Below are 20,539 nucleotides of genomic sequence, written 5' to 3'. Positions count from 1 at the left end.
TGACCTGTGCCTCCATGGACAGCTGTGAGTCCAGAATGACTCCCAGGCTGTGCACCTTGTCCTTCAGGGGGCACAGTTGCCCCATTCAGGACCAGGGAACCCCCCACACCCGCCCGTCCCCTGTCCCCCCAAAACAGTACTTCTGTCTTGTCAGGATTCAACCTCAATCTGTTAGTCGCCATCCATCCTCCAACCGCCTCCAGGCACTCACACAGGACCTTCACCCAAGACAGAGCTGTTCCACCAGGCCTTTGGCCAAGGCACAGTCTGACCCCCTCCTTTGGCGATCCTCACAAAACTCTGGCCCAGTGGTTGCCATTTGATTTTGAATTGATTTTAGGATGCTGTGTTAAAACAGATATAGATTTTCACCTATGTACACCCCTCTAGTTTCTACACACCCTCGCAAACCCTTCTTCTCTATCCATCTGGGAAGGGGGTGTGGCCTTGGAAAGGTATTGAGGGCCTGATAATGAGGGCTGGAGGGCCAGAGCTTCCACACTCCTGCCATAGCAAAAGGCAGCGTGACCATGAAAGGCAGGAGGTGGAGGTGGGTGAAACCGTCTTCAACCGGCTCATGTGGAGTTGGGTGGTTACCTCAGGACAACCCTAAGGCGACAGCCCTCAGACTCCTGGTTGTCTCTGGGGTATAAAGGACTTTGCAAGGAGGGGTGGGCAGACACAATTCGGGGACAGGGTCTAATGGATCATTTCCTTTCTTCTCCCAGGCTCTGGGTGGGCGTGGAAGATGCCCAGATGAGCACCGTCCCCATTTACCTGAAAGTCCAGCCTTGCATGACGTTGGCATCCCTCAAAGACATGGTAATGGGCTGATAAGGCCAAGGCTGTAGGTTTGAATCCCGTATGGGACACCCTGCAATGTTTATGTGACGACTATGACACATATGGGACACGGGTGGCGCTGTGGGTTTAAACCACAGAGCCTAGGGCTTGCCAAACGGAAGGTCGGCGGTTTGAATCCCCGTGACGGGGTGAGCTCCCGTTGCTTGGTCCCTGCTCCTGCCAACCTAGCAGTTTGAAAGCACGTCAAAGTGCAAGTAGATAAATAGGTACCTCTCTGGCGGGAAGGTAAACTGCGTTTCCGTGTGCTGCTCTGGTTTGCCAGAAGCAGCTTAGTCATGCTGGCCACATGACCCGGAAGCTGTACACCGGCTCCCTTGGCCAGTAAAGCGAGATGAGCGCCGCAACCCCAGAGTCAGCCGCGAGTGGACCTAATGGTCAGGGGTCCCTTTACTTTTTATGACAAACATTGGATCTCACCTGTATAATAAAATACAGTGGTGCCTCGCAAGACGAAATTAATCCGTTCTGCGAGTCTCTTCGTCTTGCGGTTTTTTCGTCTTGCGAAGCATGGCTATTAGCGGCTATTAACGGCTTAGCGGCTATTAATGGCTTAGTGGCTTAGCGGCTTTAAGAAAAAGGAAACAAACTCGCAAGAACTCACGAGACGTTTCGTCTTGCGAAGCAAGCCCATAGGGAAATTCGTCTTGCGGAACGACTCAAAAAACAGAAAACCCTTTCGTCTAGCGAGTTTTTTGTCTTGCGAGGCATTTGTCTTGCGGGGCACCACTGTAGTGGCTAAACTGAAGGAGCTGCTTAAACTTTCGGACTAGTCAGGAGCATGCAAAACAACAGCACTGTTTTTGTTGAGCAACCAATCAAGCTTTTAAAATTTATAATTTTTATTACTTATTACATTTATTACTTTCACTATTACATTTAAATATCATAACTAACATCTCTACTCTTTCTCTACTTTGCAATGTTTCATATGTTTCTCCTTACAAAACTTCTTGTAGTCCTATTAGCATAATTTGTTGGTTACAGTTGCTCTTCAAATAGTTCGTATATTTCTTCCAATCTTCTGTGAATCTCTGGTCCTGCAGGTTTCGAATCCTTCCTGTCATTTTATCTAATTCTGCGTAGTCCATTAATTTTGTCTGCCATTCTCCTTTCGTCGGAATTTCTTCTTGCTTCCATTTCTGGGCTAACAATACTCTTGCTGGGTATATTTTTCCATTTGGTTTAGCCCACCTAACTGCTCCAGACAAACCGTTTGTGACTTCCTTGATTTGCGAGGCTTTGGGGTTCTGAAGTTGTCTCTTCTCCTTCTCTTATCTGGCCCAGGTGTTCCTCCACTACGGCTTCCCCCCCAGCATCCAGAAGTGGGTGATGGGACAGAGGCTTCCGCGAGACCACGAGACTCTTCACTACCATGGCATCCAGAAGGATGGGGACGCAGTTTACCTGTACCTTCTCTCTGCCAGGGCAGCCAAGCTGAGCAAAGACGCCTTGCAGCGGGACCATGAGCGCAGGCAGCTGGAAGGTGAGCGATCAGTGCAGAGAGCATCATCCTCCTGCAAGCGTGACGGGCGATGCTGGGCTGTGGTTCCTGCTAGGAGGAGGTGGTACCCCGAAAGGACACTGACAAAGTGGAACGTGTCCAGAGGAGGGCAACCAAAATGGTCAAAGGCCTGGAAACGATGCCTTATGAGGAACGGCTAAGGGAGCTGGGCATGTTTAGCCTGGAGAAGAGGAGGTTAAGGGGTGATATGATAGCCATGTTGAAATATATAAAAGGATGTCATATAGAGGAGGGAGAAAGGTTGTTTTCTGCTGCTCCAGAGAAGCGGACACGGAGCAATGGATCCAAACTACAAGAAAGAAGATTCCACCTAAACATTAGGAAGAACTTCCTGACAGTAAGAGCTGTTCGACAGTGGAATTTGCTGCCAAGGAGTGTGGTGGAGTCTCCTTCTTTGGAGGTCTTTAAGCAGAGGCTTGACAACCATATGTCAGGAGTGCTCTGATGGTGTTTCCTGCTTGGCAGGGGGTTGGACTCGATGGCCCTTGGGGTCTCTTCCAACTCTATGATTCTATGGTTCTAAGGTGCCAGATATGGGACAGGTTCACGTGGAAGATGGAGCCAGCTTGGTTTCCGCTGCTCCAGACCAATGGAGTGAAACATCAAGAGAGTCTGAATGAAGACTTTTCTGACAGCAAAGGGATTTGTGCCAGGAATTGGTCCTGCCAGCAGGGTGGCAAAGGGACATGCCATCATTGCCCTTACCGTTCAGTATTTTGTAAAGCTTTGTACTGTGATGTTTTGAATTACAGTGGTACCTCGGGTTAAGTACCTAATTCGTTCCGGAGGTCCGTTCTTAACCTGAAACTGTTCTTAACCTGAAGCACCACTTTAGCTAATGGGGCCTCCTGCTGCCGCTGTGCCGCCGGAGCACGATTTCTCTTCTCATCCTGAAGCAAAGTTCTTAACCTGAGGTACTATTTCTGGGTTAGCGGAGTCTGTAACCTGAAGCGTATGTAACCTTAAGCGTCTGTAACCCGAGGTACCACTGTATTGCTGTAAGCTGGCTTTGGGTGCAGCTCAGAAGTGGCATATAAGTAAACTCGATCAAGCAATCAGTCAATCAATCAATCAATCAATCAATCAATCAGTCAAAGCTGTTCCAGAGTGGTTTTGGTCCAGATTTTCTGGCGACGTGCTGGTCTGCACAGCTGAGCAGGACCCATGCACGATTTTCTAGTTTGCGTAGCTGACTTCCGAAGGGGAAGAATGCCTCTTCCAGGGCAAGAAGGCAGGTGCTTCTAGTTTCTTTCAGACCTGCCAACCTGGCGCCCTCCGAACTACCTGCCCTCAGCCCAGCCAACGCACCTATACGATGTATACGATATACAATATCTTTATTGTCATTGTCCCATGCGGACAATGAAATTGAAAAACTACATAAAACTACATAAAAACTACATAAAACATTCAAAAACCCCTAAAAACTCTGAAACCCCCTTTTAAAATACACTATACTATAGAGACCCCTTATGCTGCATTTAGAACCAGAATTGCATTTGCGTAGAAACTGTTTCTCAGGCGGCTAGTCCTAGTCTTTATAACCCTGGACCTTCTTCCAGAAGGCAGAAGCTGAAAGAAATCATTTCCAGGGTGCGCACTATCGTGCGCTATCTCTGCAGCTTTCTTATGGCACCTAGCAGCATAGATTTGATCTAAGGTGGGAAGAGTGCACCCAATTATTCTCTCCGCAGTCTTTACAACCCTGGACAGCTTTGTTTCCCCCCTGACCGTGTGGCTCCCAAACCACACACACAGACCATAAGTTAATACGCTCTCCACAGTCCAATGGTAAAATGCCATCAACAGGTCCTTTGAGAGATTGTTTTTCCGGAGGATTCTCAGAAAATATAACCTCTGCTGTGCTCTCTTCACCTGCCAGAAAGGCAGCCCCAAACGTCCAAAGTGTGTCAGGCTGGCGAAGACCGTTCTGCTCCCAGACTCAACAGGATCTCCTTGAAAATCAGTTTTCCCTTTTTAAAATTTTACTTAATTTTAATTAGCAAAGCTCTATCATACGGGTGATAACTTATGTTGGAATTGCAAAGAAAAGGAGGGTACCTTTTTCCATATGTGGTGGGTGTGTCCTAAGGTAAAAGACTTCTGGGGAAAAATTTATAATGAGTTGAAAAAGATGTTGAAATATACTTTTATTAAAAAACCAGAAGCCTTTCTACTTGGAATAACAGGTTTGGAATTGCCCAAGAAAGATGTTAGATTGTTTTTGTATGCCACAAATGCAGCTAGAATCTTGTTAGCTAAATACTGGAAATTACAAGAAATACCAACAGTGGAGGAATGGCAAATGAAGATGATGGATTTTCTGGAGCTGGCCGACCTGACCGGTAGAATCCATGAACAGAAGGAGGAGGAATACCCAGAAGAATGGAAGAAATTTAAGGACTATTTAGCAAAATATTCTAAGATAACATAAGTAGCATCATTTGTGAGTACCAAATTGGCTTAGGAGTTAAATGTTTCAAATTTAATAATACCATGGATACAAGTGAATAGGATAAGAAAGAAAGATGTTAATTGACTAAGGTAAATTGATTGGAAATTAGTATTGGAAAACTGCTACAATGAGATATATGGAAACACAGCTGGAGGGATTTGAGGAAGTCATTTAACAATGGTAATAAAAATATGATTATAATAGTTAGGATAAATGTTTGTATGTTTGTATGTTTGTTTTTTATATAGTAATGTTTTTTTCTTTTTTGTTGTTTATGTTTGTAAGAAATTTGGAAAACCAATAAAAAATTTTGGAAAAAAGAAAGAAAAGAAAATAATTTCCTTTTCCTTTTGGTCTAGAGCTAGGCATTTGCGAGGGTGTGCTGGTGCCACGGGGGACGTCAGAAGCGGCAGCCTCGACGCCAGCGGACCCCTCGGGCGCCCCGAACCTCCAAGAGGAGAAGAGGGGCACCGCGTCACCTCTGCCCGCTGTGCCCCCACCGGTAATGGATTGCAAGGGGGCGGGCGACGCAGGTAGAGATGCTATTTCCCCTCCTTGATGCTCCCATCCTCCTCCTTTTCTCTCCTGCGCGGGCTGCTACCTAGGTCGGCTGGGAATGCCCAACTTGCACCTTCGTCAACAAGCCCACCAGGCCCGGCTGCGAGATGTGCTGCGCTGAGCGCCCCAAGGGATACATCCTGCCGGAAGGGTACCAGCCGGACGTGGAGGAGCTGCAGCGGTTGCAGAAGGAAGAGGAAGCCACACGCCAGTATGAACAGGTGACTGGCTGCTGGGAGGGCGAGGCAGCCAGGAGTGACCATGTAGATCGGGGTGTGGGTGTGGGTGTGCTTTGAACCTTTTAACTTACTTATTTACCTGTTGCTTTCGTCTCCCACCTTCATCTATTGAGTGCCTCAAGGTTCTTTTTTTTAATTTTTTTTTATTAAGTTTGGATTTGATATCCTGCTTTATCACTCCCCTTCAGGAGTCTCAAAGCGGCTAACAATCTCCTTTTCCCTTCCTCCCCCACAACAAACACTCTGTGAGGTGAGTGGGGCTGAAAGACTTCAAAGAAGTGTGACTGGCCCAAGGTCACCCAGCAGCTGCATGTGGAGGAGCGGAGACGCGAACCCGGTTCACCAGATTACGAGACCACCGCTCTTAACCACTACACCACACTGGCTCTCAACAAAACATATTAGTCGTTTAGTCGTGTCCGACTCTTTGTGACCCCCTGGACCAGAGCACGCCAGGCACTCCTGTCTTCCACTGCCTCCTGCAGTTTGGTCAAACTCATGCTGGTAGCTTCGAGAACACTGTCCAACCATCTCGTCCTCTGTTGTCCCCTTCTCCTTCTGCCCTCCATCTTTCCCAGCATCAGGGTTTTTTCCAGGGAGTCTTCTCTTCTCATGAGGTGGCCAAAGTCGTGGAGCCTCAGCTTCAGGATCTGTCCTTCCAGTGAGCACTCAGGGCTGATTTCCTTCAGAATGGAGAGGTTTGATCTTCTTGCAGTCCATGGGACTCTCAAGAGTCTCCTCCAGCACCAGAATTCAAAAGCATCAATTATCAATGATATCTTAAAACATATCATCCTTAATTTTCCCCTCATTTCCCCCCTCCCATAAACACCACTCCCCCCCGCCGCCCCCCAACTTCTCTCAGTTCCAATCTCTGGTTTCTCTATAGAGGCTCTTCTCTGCATGTTACAGAATTGTAAAGGTAAAGGGACCCCTGACCATTAGGTCCAGTCGTGACCGACTCTGGGGTTGCAGTGCTCATCTCCCTTTACTGGCTGAGGGAGCCGGCGTACAGCTTCCGGGTCATGTGGCCAGCATTACTAAGCCGCTTCTGGCGAACCAGAGCAGCGCACAGAAACGCCATTTACCTTCCTGCCGGAGCGGTACCTATTTATCTACTTGCACTTTGACGTTGTTTTCGAACTGCTAGGTTGGCAGGAGCTGCGACTGAGCAACGGGAGCTCACCCCTTCGTGGGGATTTGAACCGCCAACCTTCTGATCGGCAAGTCCTAGGCTCTGTGGTTTAACCCACAGCACCACCCGCGTCCCATTACAGAATTGTATAAGTCCTTAATTTATCTAACTGATTATTATCAATTAAAAAAATGTGTGGGTGTTTATTCAAAGCCTGCCAAGGAGTCCAATTCACTTTGTTGCGTCTTTAGGTACTTTGTAAAAGGTTCTCATTCCTCTTTAAAGTCACAGTTATCCTTGTCCCGTAGTTTATGTGTCAGTTTTGCCAGTTCTGCATAGTCCATCAGTTTCTCTTGCCATAATTTTTTAGTCGGGATTTCCTCAGTCTTCCATCCTTGTGCTATTAAGACTCTCGCCGCTGTTGTCGCATACATAAAGATGTTTTTCAGCTTCCTTGGCAGGTCTTTTCCTATAATCCCTAACAAAGATGATTCAGGTTTTTAAACAAATGTTAGATGGAACATTTTCTTCAATGGTGGCTCAAGGTTCTTGCTTAATCCCAACAACGACCCTGTGAGGTAGAGTTGAGGCCGAGAGGCAGGGACCGGCCCCCAAACTCACACCCAGTGAACCTCGTGTAGCCAAGTTTTCTTCTGTTTTTAACATTTTGTTGGGAGCTGCCCAGAGTGACGGAAGCAACCCAGTCAGATGCATGGCACATAAATAATAAAATTATTATTACTACTACTATTATGTGGGGGATTCGAACTCTGGTCTCTCCCAGGCTCTGGCCTGACTCTCTAACAACTACGGAACCTTGCTCTCTCCAGCCTGAAGGGCCACATTCTCTTCCAGGCAACCTCCCACGAGCCACATGTCGGTTTCGTGCTCATTTTCTTACAAATACTTTGCGCCAGCTTACATAAACCCTTTAGGAATTGATGCATTAGTGGCCTATAAATGGGAGACGGCCACCTCTTGTCCACAAGCCAGCTGTGGTTCTTGGTGCAAAAGGAAACCACTTTAATATTTCTTATTAATGGCAGAAAATTAGCTTTATTTTTTTTATTTTTTAAAATATTTTTTATTAACAATTTCAACGAAACAAAATTTCAAAACATATCATATTCATTGTTTCCCCCACCAACCATCAAATCCTCCCCCACAGAGACTTCCCTCAGCTCCTCTCTCTGATTCCTCAGCACATATTATTCTCTGCATGAATAAACATACGCAAATTTATTGGTTGATAACATAATAGATAACGTAAGGATATGTACAAGTTTATAACATGCAGAAAATTAGCTTTATAAAGTTCCCCCCAGGATTCTGTTACATCTCTTCCAATATATTTAATATATTATGGGCAGATCTTAAAGCCTATCTTATTGCTTAACTGATCTTGCAATTCAGTTGGCACATTCAGACACACTCAGATTCTGATTCGGTTTTATGGATTGTCAATCTGGACATTTTGCCAAATGCTTCAATCTCTCCGATGTTTCTCTGTCTCTCTTTTTCTTTTTATGTAGGCTAAGGAGCAAAAGAAACAGAAAAACTACCAGCGGCTCCTGCAGCTGGATGGGCAGAGCTTGGTGCCATCGGACGAGGCCCTGGAGTGCCCCATCTGCTTCTTGGCCCTGCAGCCGGGCGAGGGGGTGACCCTGCGGGAATGCTTGCATTCCTTCTGCAAGTAAGTAAACAATCCAGTAATAATCCTCATCATAATTTATTGCTTATACACCTCCCATCAGGCTGGGTTTCCCCAGCCACACTGGGCGGCTTCCGACAGAATATTAAAAACATGATAAAACATCAAACGTTAAAATCTTCCCTAAACAGGGCTGCCTTCAGATGTTTTCTAAACGTCAGATAGTTGTTTGTTACCTTGACATATGAGGGGCGGGCGCCACCACCGAGAAGGCCCTGTGCCTGGTTCCCTGTAACCTCGCTTCTTGCAGAGAGGGAACCACCACAAGGCCCTCGGAGCTGGACCTCAGTGTCTGGGCTGAACGATGGGGGTGGAGACGCTCCTTCAGGTATACTTGACTGAGGCTGTTTAGGGCTTTAAAGATCAGCACCAACACTTTGAATTGTGCTCGGAAACGTACTGGGAGCCAATGTTATGTGGTCTCGGCGGCCATTCCCAGTCACCAGTCTAGCTGCCGCATTCTGGATTAGTTGCAGTTTCTGGGTCACCTTCAAAGCTGGGATGGAACGACTCCCTTAGGAATAGGAGATTAAATGGGACTTTTCCCCAAGTGGAGAGTAGAGTCCTCCAAGGATCTGTATTGGGACCTGGGCTCTTCATTAGATGATTTCTGGGTGGTTCATAAGATAAAAACAGGATAAAAGCACAAATAAATAGTGAAAACAGAAGCAACGAAACAATAACTCCCACAAAACATTTAAAAGGGCATCGGGAGGTTCGGCTGGTGACTTCATTATACACCTTTAGGTGCCAGGCAAAAACTGTTACGATATGGATGCAATGCGACCGCGAGCAGCAGGTGGCTTGAAAGCAAAACATAATGGGAATGTTGGAACTGTTCCGTGGGAACAGAGGGAGAGTCTGTTTTAAGTGCAAAGCACCGGAATTAGCTCAGAGTGTAATATGACCTGTACAGGAAGTACAGGAGAAGGAGTTTTGTCTCTCTACTGATGGAGTCTGATGAGAGCAGACGTGTTTCTCTGTAACGCTGCAAAGACAGAAATAAAGGCATGTAAATACATTTCTGTCTATCTCTTTCCCCCTGCCTGGGAGGGGGGAAGAGTGGTGTGTTCTTCTCACGTTGAAGAGGATCACCGATCGCGACCTAGCCTGCGTCTGCCGGGGAATGCAGACAGGGAGGTCACCAGGAGATCATGCCGGGTGCCTGGAGAGTGGCCAGTTTCTCCTGATATGGCAGATTTCCTAACAAAAACGTGCTTCTGTAGCCAAGCTTTTGGCTGATTGGCATCCAATGCCCTTTTGAAAATGTGTTTTGGGGGGGGGGCGTTATTGGGTTATTTTTATTATGTATTTTGTGTTTTTATTGTGTTTTACCATGGAAGACGAAGAGCAGACTCCATTTGAGGACCTCTCCCTCATTACAGTCGATCAGGTATATGAAGACGAGCAGCAAAGGCAGTCCTCAGGGAATGTCCAGGCGACCTTGGAACGGACAGCTCACAGAAGAACCCCGACCAGACCTAAGAGGAGGCGTGTGGTGGTGATAGGGGATTCCCTACTGAGGGGAACAGAAGCAGTGATCTGTGGGCCTGACAAGATGTCTCGGGAAGTGTGCTGTCTCCCCGGGGCTAAGATCCAAGATGTAACTGAACGACTGCAAGGAATCATAAAACCCACTGACAAATACCCCTTCCTCTTGGTTCACGTGGGAACCAATGACACTGCAAGCAATAGCCTCCAGAAGATCAAAAGAGATTACGAGGCTCTGGGCAGGAAATTGAAGCAATTAAATGCACAAATTGTCATCTCATCTGTCCTCCCAGTTGAACGACGTGGCCCAGGGAGAGAGGGAAAAATAGTGGAAGTGAACAACTGGCTTCGCAAATGGTGTAAACAGGAACGGTTTGGATTCTTAGATCACGGACTGCAGTTTCTTGAAGATGGACTTCTGGCAAGCGATGGGCTGCACCTCACAACGGTTGGGAGGAATGTTTTTGCAAAAAATCTCAGAAACCTCATCAGGAGGGCTTTAAACTGACTAATGTGGGGGAGGGAGACAGTGCTCCTGAAGGTAGGAGTCTATCAATTGATGAAGATGATCATCCAAATGTCATAGACCGAATGGAGCAAAGAGCATGTAGACCTAGTGTTGGGAGGAAAAAATCCTTAAATAAGAGACACGGGGGAATGATTAATGGACTTCAATGTCTGTACACTAATGCGCAAAGCATGGGAAATAAACAAGATGAGCTTGAGCTCCTGGTACAGCAAACTAAATATGACATAATAGGAATCACTGAAACCTGGTGGGATAAATCCCACGATTGGAATGTAATAATGGAGGGATACAATCTATTTCAAAGAAACAGACCAGACAAGAAAGGAGGAGGAGTGGCGTTATATGTCAGGGATGTGTATACCTGTGAAGAGATCCAAGATTTAGAACCTCAAAGCCAAAGTGAGAGCATTTGGGTGAAAATTAAGGGAGAGAAGAATAACAGTGACCTCATTGTGGGAGTTTACTATAGATCCCCAAGCCAAACGGAGGACATAGATGATGCCTTCCTGGAACAGATGGCCAAGCATGCAAAAGGAAGGGAGATAGTAGTAATGGGGGACTTCAATTACCCGGATATTTGTTGGATGTCAAACTCAGCCAAGAGCATAAGGTCAAACAGATTCCTCACTGCCCTTGCAGACAACTTCATTGTCCAGAAAGTGGGAGAAGCAACAAGAGGAACAGCCATTTTAGATCTGGTCCTAACCAATGTTGATGACCTGGTTAGTGGGGTAGAAGTGGAAGGATCATTAGGCGCGAGTGATCATGCTCTTCTGAAGTTTACTATACAGCGGAAAGGAGCAGCCAAGCATACTAGGACTCAATTTCTCGACTTTAAGAAAGCCGACTTCATAAAGCTTAGGGAAGTGCTGGGTGAGATCCCATGGACAGTAATACTAAAAGGAAAGGGAGTTCAAGATGGCTGGGAGTTTGTTAAGAGGGAGATAGTAAAAGCACAACTTCAGGCAATACCAATGAGACGGAAACATGGAAGGTGCCTAAAGAAGCCAGGGTGGCTATCTAAAGAACTTTTAACTGAGTTAAGATTAAAAAAGGATGTGTACAAAAAATGGAAAAGGGGGGAAACCACCAAAGAGGTATTCAAACAAATAGCCAGCACGTGTAGACACAAAGTCAGAAAAGCTAAAGCACAAAATGAACTCAGGCTTGCTAGAGAGGTTAAAAGCAACAAAAAAGGCTTTTATGGGTATGTTCGTAGCAAAAGGAAGAACAAAGAAACCGTGGGGTCACTCAGAGGGGAAGATGGTGAAATGCAAACAGGGGACACAGAAAGGGCTGAACTCCTCAATGCTTTCTTTGCCTCAGTCTTCTCCGATAAAGAAAACAATGCCCGACCTGAAGAATTTGGAGCAAATGATTCAGCAGAGGAAACACAACCCAGAATAACTAAGGAGATAGTACAAGAATACTTGGCTAGTCTAGATGTATTCAAGTCTCCAGGGCCAGATGAACTGCATCCAAGGGTATTAAAAGAACTGGCAGATGTGATTTCAGAACCACTGGCAGTCATCTTTGAGAATTCCTGGAGAACAGGCGAAGTCCCCGCAGACTGGAGGAGGGCAAATGTTGTCCCTATTTTCAAAAAGGGGAAAAGAGAGGACCCAAATAATTACCGCCCAGTCAGTCTGACATCAATACCAGGGAAGATTCTGGAGCAGATCATTAAGCAAACAGTCTGTGAGCACCTAGAAAGGAATGCTGTGATCACCAATAGTCAGCATGGATTTCTGAAAAATAAGTCATGTCAGACTAACCTGATCTCGTTTTTTGACAGAATTACAAGCCTGGTAGATGAAGGGAACGCAGTGGATGTAGTCTACCTTGATTTCAGCAAGGCATTTGACAAGGTGCCCCATGATATTCTTGTAAAGAAGCTGGTAAAATGCGGTCTTGACTATGCTACCACTCAGTGGATTTGTAACTGGCTGACTGACCGAACCCAAAGGGTGTTCATCAATGGTTCCTCTTCATCCTGGAGAAGAGTGACTAGTGGGGTGCCACAGGGTTCTGTCTTGGGCCCGATCTTATTCAACATCTTTATCAACGACTTGGATGATGGACTCAAGGGCATCCTGATCAAATTTGCAGATGACACCAAACTGGGAGGGGTGACTAACACCCCAGAGGACAGGATCACACTTCAAAACGACCTTGACACATTAGAGAACTGGGCCAAAACAAACAAGATGAATTTTAACAGGGAGAAATGTAAAGTATTGCACTTGGGCAAAAAAAATGAGAGGCACAAATACAAGATGGGGGACACCTGGCTTGAGAGCAGTACATGTGAAAAGGATCTAGGAGTCTTGGTTGACCACAAACTTGACATGAGCCAACAATGTGACGCGGCAGCTAAAAAAGCCAATGCAATTCTGGGCCTCATCAATAGGAGTATAGCATCTAGATCAAGGGAAGTAATAGTGCCACTGTATTCTGCTCTGGTCAGACCTCACCTGGAGTACTGTGTCCAGTTCTGGGCACCACAGTTCAAGAAGGACACTGACAAACTCGAACGTGTCCAGAGGAGGGCAACCAAAATGGTCAAAGGCCTGGAAACGATGCCTTATGAGGAACGGCTAAGGGAGCTGGGCATGTTTAGCCTGGAGAAGAGGAGGTTACGGGGTGATATGATAGCCATGTACAAATATATAAAAGGATGTCACATAGAGGAGGGAGAAAGGCTGTTTTCTGCTGCTCCAGAGAAGCGGACACGGAGCAATGGATCCAAACTACAAGAAAGAAGATTCCACCTAAACATTAGGAAGAACTTCCTGACAGTAAGAGCTGTTCGACAGTGGAATTTGCTGCCAAGGAGTGTGGTGGAGTCTCCTTCTTTGGAGGTCTTTAAGCAGAGGCTTGACAACCATATGTCAGGAGTGCTCTGATGGTGTTTCCTGCTTGGCAGGGGGTTGGACTCGATGGCCCTTGTGGTCTCTTCCAACTCTATGATTCTATGATTCTATGATTCTATGATTCTATTGTGATTTTATGTTGAGTGTCGATAATAAGAATGTCAATGTTTTTGCCTGGCACCTAAAATCTAAATAGTGAAAGTGCCAGGCAAGCCTCCCTGGGGAGAGCATTCCACCGATGGGGAGCCACTGCAGAAAAGGCCCTGTTCCTGTGTTGCTGCCCTCAGGACCTCTTGTGGAGGAGGCAACGAATAAGAGCCTCAGATGATGATCTTAGGGTCATATGGGGAGAGGCCATCCTTGAGATATTGCGGTCCTGAGCCGTTTAAGGCTTTGTAGCTCAAAACCAGCACTTTGAATTGAGCCTGGAAACTCATTGGCAACCAGAGCAGTTGGGCCAGGATGGATGCAATATGCACAAACCGCCTTGTCCCAGTGAGTAGCCTGGCTGCTGAATTCTGCACCGGCCGATGTTTCCGAACCTCCCATTCCTGTGTGACGTGTGTGTCCCCTTCACCCCCCCCCCCCCATAATTTCTCTCTCCAGGGACTGCTTGAGAGGAACCATCCTCAACAGCCAGGAGCCCGAAGTGCGCTGCCCCTACATTGACGAGAAATACTCCTGCCCAGGGCAGTTGCTGGAACGGGAGGTCAAAGCGGTAGGCCAGTTCAAATGTCTGTTTTGTACACACATACACACACACAGGACGCGGGTGGCGCTGTGGGTTAAACCACAGAGCCTAGGACTTGCTGATCAGAAGGTCGGCGGTTCGAATCCCTGCGACGGGGTGAGCTCCTGTTGCTCAGTCCCTGCTCCTGCCAACCTAGCAGTTTGAAAGCACGTCAAAGTGCAAGTAGATAAATAGGTACTGCTCCGGCGGGAAGGTAAACGGCATTTCCGTGCGCTGCTCTGGTTCGCCAGAAGCGGCTTAGTCATGCTGGCCACATGACCCAGAAGCTGTACACCGGCTCCCTCGCCCAATAAAGCGAGATGAGCGCCGCAACCCCAGAGTTGGCCACGACTGGACCTAATGGTTAGGGGTCCCTTTACCTTATACACACACACACACCGGATTTCCTGCAAGGAGCTCAGGATAGTGTATGTGTTTCTTTCCGTCCCTCTCCCCAATTTTATCCTTACAATAACCTTGTGAGGTAGTCTAGGTTGACAGTGAGAGAGTGACTGGTCTCTCTGATGCTTCACAGGGAGGGGCGCTGAACTCCTTGGTTCAACACTCCTAATCAGTGTGCCACTTGGATGCTCTCACAAATTGTTTCTGGCAGATTATCATAGAATTAAAGAATTGTCGAGTTGGAAGGGACTCTGAGGATCATCTAGTCCAATCCCCTGCAATGCAGGAACCATCATAATCATAATATTATAATAATTTATTATTGATACCCTGCCCATCTGGCTGGGTTTCCCCAGACACTCTGGGCGGCTTCCAAAAGAATATTAAGAACACAATAAAACATCAAACATTGAAAACTTCCCTAAACCGGGCTGCCTTCAGATGTCTTCTAAAAGTCAGATAGTTGTTTATTTCCTTGACATCTGATGGGAGGGTGTTCCATAGGGTGGGTGACACCACCAAGAAGGCCCTCTGTGTGGCTCCCTGTAACCTCATTTCTTAGCACCGTGCTCTAACCAACTGAGCTACATATCAGATTGATTGATGCACCAGTTTGAGCTTGCAACATTCTTGATTTTACAATGATGAAGCCCTGAGCCTGGCTTCGGCTGGGGAGGGTGGGATATAAATAAAAATTTATTATTATTATTAGAAGAAGAAGAAGAAGAGTTTGGATTTGATATCCCGCCTTTCACTCCCTTTAAGGAGTCTCAAAGCGGCTAACATTCTCCTTTCCCTTCCTCCCCCACAACAAACACTCTGTGAGGTGAGTGGGGCTGAGAGACTTCAAAGAAGTGTGACTGGCCCAAGGTCACCCAGCAGTTGCAGGTGGAGGAGCGGAGACGCGAACCCGGTTCCCCAGATTAGCAGACTACCGCTCTTAACCACTACACCACACTGGTGTTAATAATATTATTATTATTAACCCTGTTATCTAAGCCCAGCAGCTCTTGCAAAATCCCAGGTTCCGCGGGTAACATTATTCTCACTTGATACTTTTGGAGGCAGATTCCCTAACTTAAAATAACATGATTAGGCAGCTGGGGCAATTTGCTTCCTCTGGGGGGTCTCCTCTGATGTTGTTTTCCCCATTTGATCTCCAGCTCCTGAGCAAAGACGAGTACCAGCGTTTCTTGGACCTGGGAGTCTCCGTTGCCGAAAACCGCAGCCGCTCCAGCTACCACTGCAAAACCACGGACTGTCGGGGCTGGTGCTTCTACGAGGACGACGTGAACGAGTTCCCATGTCCCGTGTGCGAGAAGGTGAACTGCCTGCTTTGCCAGGTGAGATGCTCTCTGCTCATCTAGAAGCTTCCGTTGTGCATGGATGTGCCCTTGGCTGTCCCTTGCTGGTGGAAGGCTAGTCACCTTATGTCATGATGATATCAGGTGGCAATTTCAGAGGGGCTCGCAGTGCCAATCAGCCGAGCTCTTTTGAAGGTGTGCTGTCGGTGTCAATCAGCTGATTGGCACTGACTGCATCCATTCCAAGCGTCCCTTTAAAATATATTTGCCGGCACAATTTGTATTCAGGCTGCACCTGTAAGCAGAGGGATGCCAGCCCTTGCAAAAGGACATTTCCCCTATTTCCCCTATTCAAAGCAGGTCTGCAAGCAGGCTTTGCAGATCCTTTGCAAGCACTAACAGTCAGCTGATTTGGGGCACTGCAAATATTTGCTAGACAACATGTTCAGAAGAGCTTGCTACAGTCACTCGCTGCCTGATCAGTGGTTAAAATGAGCTCCTTTGCATGTCTACAGTCAGGTAAGTCCCAGCTATCAGCTGATTGCTGGCACCTTGAAAGCCACAGGGCTGTGCCTTAATTTTTTTCTGGTGCCACACCTGATGTCATGTGCTGTCAGGTATAAGGCAGGTGGGCAGGGTTTAGGTAAAAACAACAGCCTTGCAGGCCAAATGGGGTGGCCTGTTGGGTCATAGGGGTTCCTTACTTTTACCTGTATCTTTGGATACAGGTAGTCCAAACTCTTCTAAATGCTTGTTTATGGGTGAAGTAGGGATTGTGCATGCTGGTGAAGATACTTTAGTTGAGATTCCTGCATTGCAGGGGGTTGGACTAGATGACCCTTGGGTCCCTTCCATCTCTACATTTCTTAAGATGTAGACTGCAAGACAGAATGGGAATGGATGTAGATGTCAGCTTGAAGTGTGTAAGAAAAATAATTACCAGTAATCTTCAGTGCTGAAGAGCCAAGTGGGCCCCGGATGGATATTGGTATTTGGGGTAGAATATTCAGATAAGACCCTTCATAGAACAAAAATACTGGGACGCGGGTGGCACTGTGGGTTAAACCACAGAGCCTAGGACTTGCCGATCAGAAGGTTGGAGGTTCGAATACCCGCAACGGGGTGAGCTCCCGTTGCTCGGTCCCTGCTCCTGCCAACCTAGCAGTTCGAAAGCACATCAAAGTGCAAGTAGATAAATAGGTACCGCTCCGGCGGGAAGGTAAACGGCGTTTCCGTGCGCTGCTCTGGTTCGCCAGAAGCGGCTTAGTCATGCTGGCCACAAGACCTGGAAGCTGTACGCCGGCTCCCTTGGCCAGTAAAGCGAGATGAGCGCCGCAACCCCAGAGTCGGCCACAACTGGACCTAATGGTCAGGGGTCCCTTTACCTTTAGAACAAAAATAGAACAATTGACCATTTCCTGCCCATTGGTGGTATCCGGAATCTGCCATTTTCAGCGGATGCCTAGGTCGGCTTGATAAGAGGCTATTGGGTACATGACATCATTTCTGGGGCACCCTACAAGTGTTTGCTAACCATTTGGGGGAAGGAGACAGGAGGTCAGGATCCAAACCACATGTCTCGTCTGCAGGCTATTCACGAAAACATGAACTGCAAAGAGTATCAGGATGATCTCCAGATCCGAGCACAGAATGACCAGGCTGCGCAGCAGACCACACAGATGTTGCTGGTGAGAAGGGGTGGCCGAGGGGCTCTGAAAGGGGGAGGGAGAGGGTCACCCCCCCCCAAGTTCAGGCCCACACAGTATATTAGCAGTCCTTCGTCCCCCGTCCCCCCCCCCCCCCCGGTTCATGAAGTTGCTGAGAAAGAGAGCAGTTGGCTTGTTCATTTTACCTGCAAAAAATGTTGGCAGCTCCAACTTTAAGGAAAAAAACAGCAGGGTAGTAAACAGCACAAAGTCAGCAATGAAAAATTCACAAAAGGCATGCAAAAATGTATCATGAATCTTAAAGTACGGTGAGATTAATTGGAAGTCAGTTTTAAATTTCTTCTCTATAAGTTTTATAATTGTGTTCAGTATCAGGAATATATACAGTGGTACCTCGGGTTAAGTACTTAGTTCGTTCTGGAGGTCCGTACTTAACCTGAAGCACCACTTTAGCTAATGGGGCCTGCTGCCGCCGCACCGCCAGAGCACGATTTCTGTTCTCATCCTGAAGCAAAGTTCTTAACCTGAAGCACTATTTCTGGGTTAGCGGAGTCTGTAACCTGAAGCGTATGTAACCTGAAGCGTATGTAACCCGAGGTACCACTGTATGATGATAATTATATTAATCTTCTTGTATCTTATAGTGTGGTGATTTGTTTGATTTTTCCATTATTTGTTTGTTTGTCTGTTTGTTTGATTGTATGTTTGTTTACTTGTATGTACGTCTGTTTTCTCATAAATGTATTTATTTTACACACACACACACACACACACACACACACACAAACACACACACATATATATATAAAAACACAAATCAGTAGATCAGCTTAATGTTTTCATTCATTCTTTTATTCATAAGATTTCCTACCCACCCAGGATGGGTTCCGACAGTAGAATATACAATTCCAACCCCCCCCCCCCCCAGATAAAACCATTTCAGCTATCAAACATTCAAAACCGTTCCAAACAGAACAGAGCAGTATAAATTCAGTGAAAGAGGTGGGTTCCACAAACCCCCTCAGTTGTCAAAGGGCAAAGTAAAGAGCGTGTGGCTTCGTTGTATGGCACAAGCTGTGCAGGGGCTCAGGGCGCCTCCGGGGGGTTGGGAGTTCCCCAACTTAGGGGCTGCTGCAGAGAAGGCTGTGTCCCAGCCTGTCCCTTCTGAGAGGGGCCGGATGACCAAGAGAGCCCCCACACACCCCACGTAGCTTAACACCTGAGAAGTCTGTAGTGATGGAGACACCTTTGGATATTTGAGGCTTGCTCAGGGCTTTAAAAACATGACCCCCTTGAATTGGGCCCGGACATCAACACGACTCCATCACCCATCAGCGGGGGGGAAAGCCTGGTGATCTGGTTTGCACATGCATGCTGATCCCAGCTGATTTGCAGCATGCACATATAGTTTTGGAAGAGTTTGGGGATTTCTATGCCCCACAGAGCACCTTAAGGTCCATAAATAGCAACACCCTGGAGGTCCCTAAGGAAGTCAGATTAGCCTCAACCAGAGCCAGGGCCTTTTCAACACTGGCCCCAGCCTGGTGGAATGCTCTGTCTCATGAGACCAGAGCCCTGCAGGATCTGATTTCCGTGGGGCCTGTAAGACAGAGTTGTTCCGCCTGGCCTTTGGCTTGGAATCAACTTGATTCTCTTCCCCTCTTTCCTTTTTCCTTTTTCCTTCTGTGATGGAACTCATATTTGGGGACTTCCCTGGCTTTTTTCTGGCCCACGTAGGACCAGTCTGGATAGTTGGCCTTGGTGAAGACTTGACGTTTCCATCCCCAAAAATTTTTTTGATTTGAGTACCTACTGAAATGAGGCTGCATTTTAATGTTGTATTTTAATCTTGTTTTTAAGTTGTAGTTCAATCAATTGTTTTTATACCTGGTGTTAGCCGCCCTGAGCCCGGTCTTGGCTGGGGAGGGTGGGGTATAAATAAAATTTATTTTTATTATTATTATTATTTCTAGACCCATCCATGCAACAACCACCCACCCTGGGGGAGTGAATAGTCCAGTTCTGGCACAGTCTGCACCATGCAATCACCTGCCAGCACCCCCTTGCCCCTGTCCCTGCCCCCTTAGGTTTGGAAGAGGCAAACCTAAACATGCTTTCTCTTTCAGAACATGGTTCAGAAAGGGGAGGCCATGCACTGTCCCACATGCAAGATTATTGTGCAGAAGAAAGACGGCTGCGACTGGATCCGATGCACTGTCTGCCACACGGAGATCTGCTGGGTGACTAAAGGGCCGCGGTGGGGGCCTGCGGTATGTGTTGATCAAGTGGATTCTCTTCAAACGGTGTGTGGTGGGCTCTGGGGCCCTTTAAGACCCCCAACACATTCACGGATTTGGCTTTGAAAGATTCCATCTGCTTGGGTGGGCATGGGCTGTGCGACACCAGGAACCTCAACCGCAATGGTTGTCAACCTTTGCGCATGCCGGCTGGGGCTGATGGGAGTTGTAGTCCAAAACACCTGGACTACAACATCTGGTTGTTTAGGTGCTGAGGACCGTAGTGAGGACTTGCAGAATGCAAGAGGAGGACTAAAGGTGTTGCAACAGATAAACTCTTCCCAAGAAACGGGTTGGCTGTTGAAGCTTAATAATAATAATAATAATAATAATAATAATAATAATAATAATAATAATATTACAGTGGACGCTCAGGCTGCGAACGTGATCAGTGCGGGATGCATGTTTGCAACCTGTGCCTGCGCACGTGCGGGTTGCGATTTGCCGCTTATGCACAAAGCGCAATTTAGTGCTTCTGTGCACGCGCGACCGTCGAAACCCGGAAGTAACCCGTTCTGGTACTTCCGGGTTTCGGTGGTCCGCAACCCAAAAAAATTCAACCTGAAGTGTCTGTAACCCAAGGTATGACTATTATTATTATTATTATTATAACAGTGGTACTTCTGAATGTGAACGGGATCTGTTCCGGAGCCCCGTTCGCATCCTGAAGCGAATGCAACCCGTGTCTGCGCGTCTGCTCATGCGTGGGTCATGATTTGCCACTTCCGCGCATGCGCGTGACAAATTTTGAGCGTCTGCGCG

At 47.1% G+C, this 20,539-nt stretch overlaps 1 protein-coding gene across 6 annotated transcripts in view; it reads left to right on the top strand.

Annotated features, from left to right (window-relative positions):
• RBCK1 (RANBP2-type and C3HC4-type zinc finger containing 1) overlaps positions 1-20,539 on the top strand; it is a 36,220-nt gene that overhangs the window by 12,546 nt on the left and 3,135 nt on the right. For all 6 annotated transcript variants that reach the window (XM_077929436.1, XM_028735562.2, XM_077929438.1 and 3 more), the window contains exons 4-12: positions 729-822; positions 2,149-2,347; positions 5,201-5,343; positions 5,447-5,620; positions 8,306-8,466; positions 13,984-14,095; positions 15,673-15,852; positions 17,403-17,501; positions 19,607-19,750. In XM_077929436.1, coding sequence (XP_077785562.1) covers positions 729-822; positions 2,149-2,347; positions 5,201-5,343; positions 5,447-5,620; positions 8,306-8,466; positions 13,984-14,095; positions 15,673-15,852; positions 17,403-17,501; positions 19,607-19,750 — 1,306 coding nt within the window. The remainder of the gene's footprint in view (positions 1-728; positions 823-2,148; positions 2,348-5,200; positions 5,344-5,446; positions 5,621-8,305; positions 8,467-13,983; positions 14,096-15,672; positions 15,853-17,402; positions 17,502-19,606; positions 19,751-20,539) is intronic.

The sequence above is a fragment of the Podarcis muralis genome, chromosome 5 (assembly GCF_964188315.1).
Source record: "Podarcis muralis chromosome 5, rPodMur119.hap1.1, whole genome shotgun sequence".
Taxonomy (NCBI): Eukaryota; Metazoa; Chordata; class Lepidosauria; order Squamata; family Lacertidae; genus Podarcis; species Podarcis muralis.
Note: the sequence above shows the minus strand (reverse complement) of the source record. Positions and strands in the feature narration are given on the sequence as shown.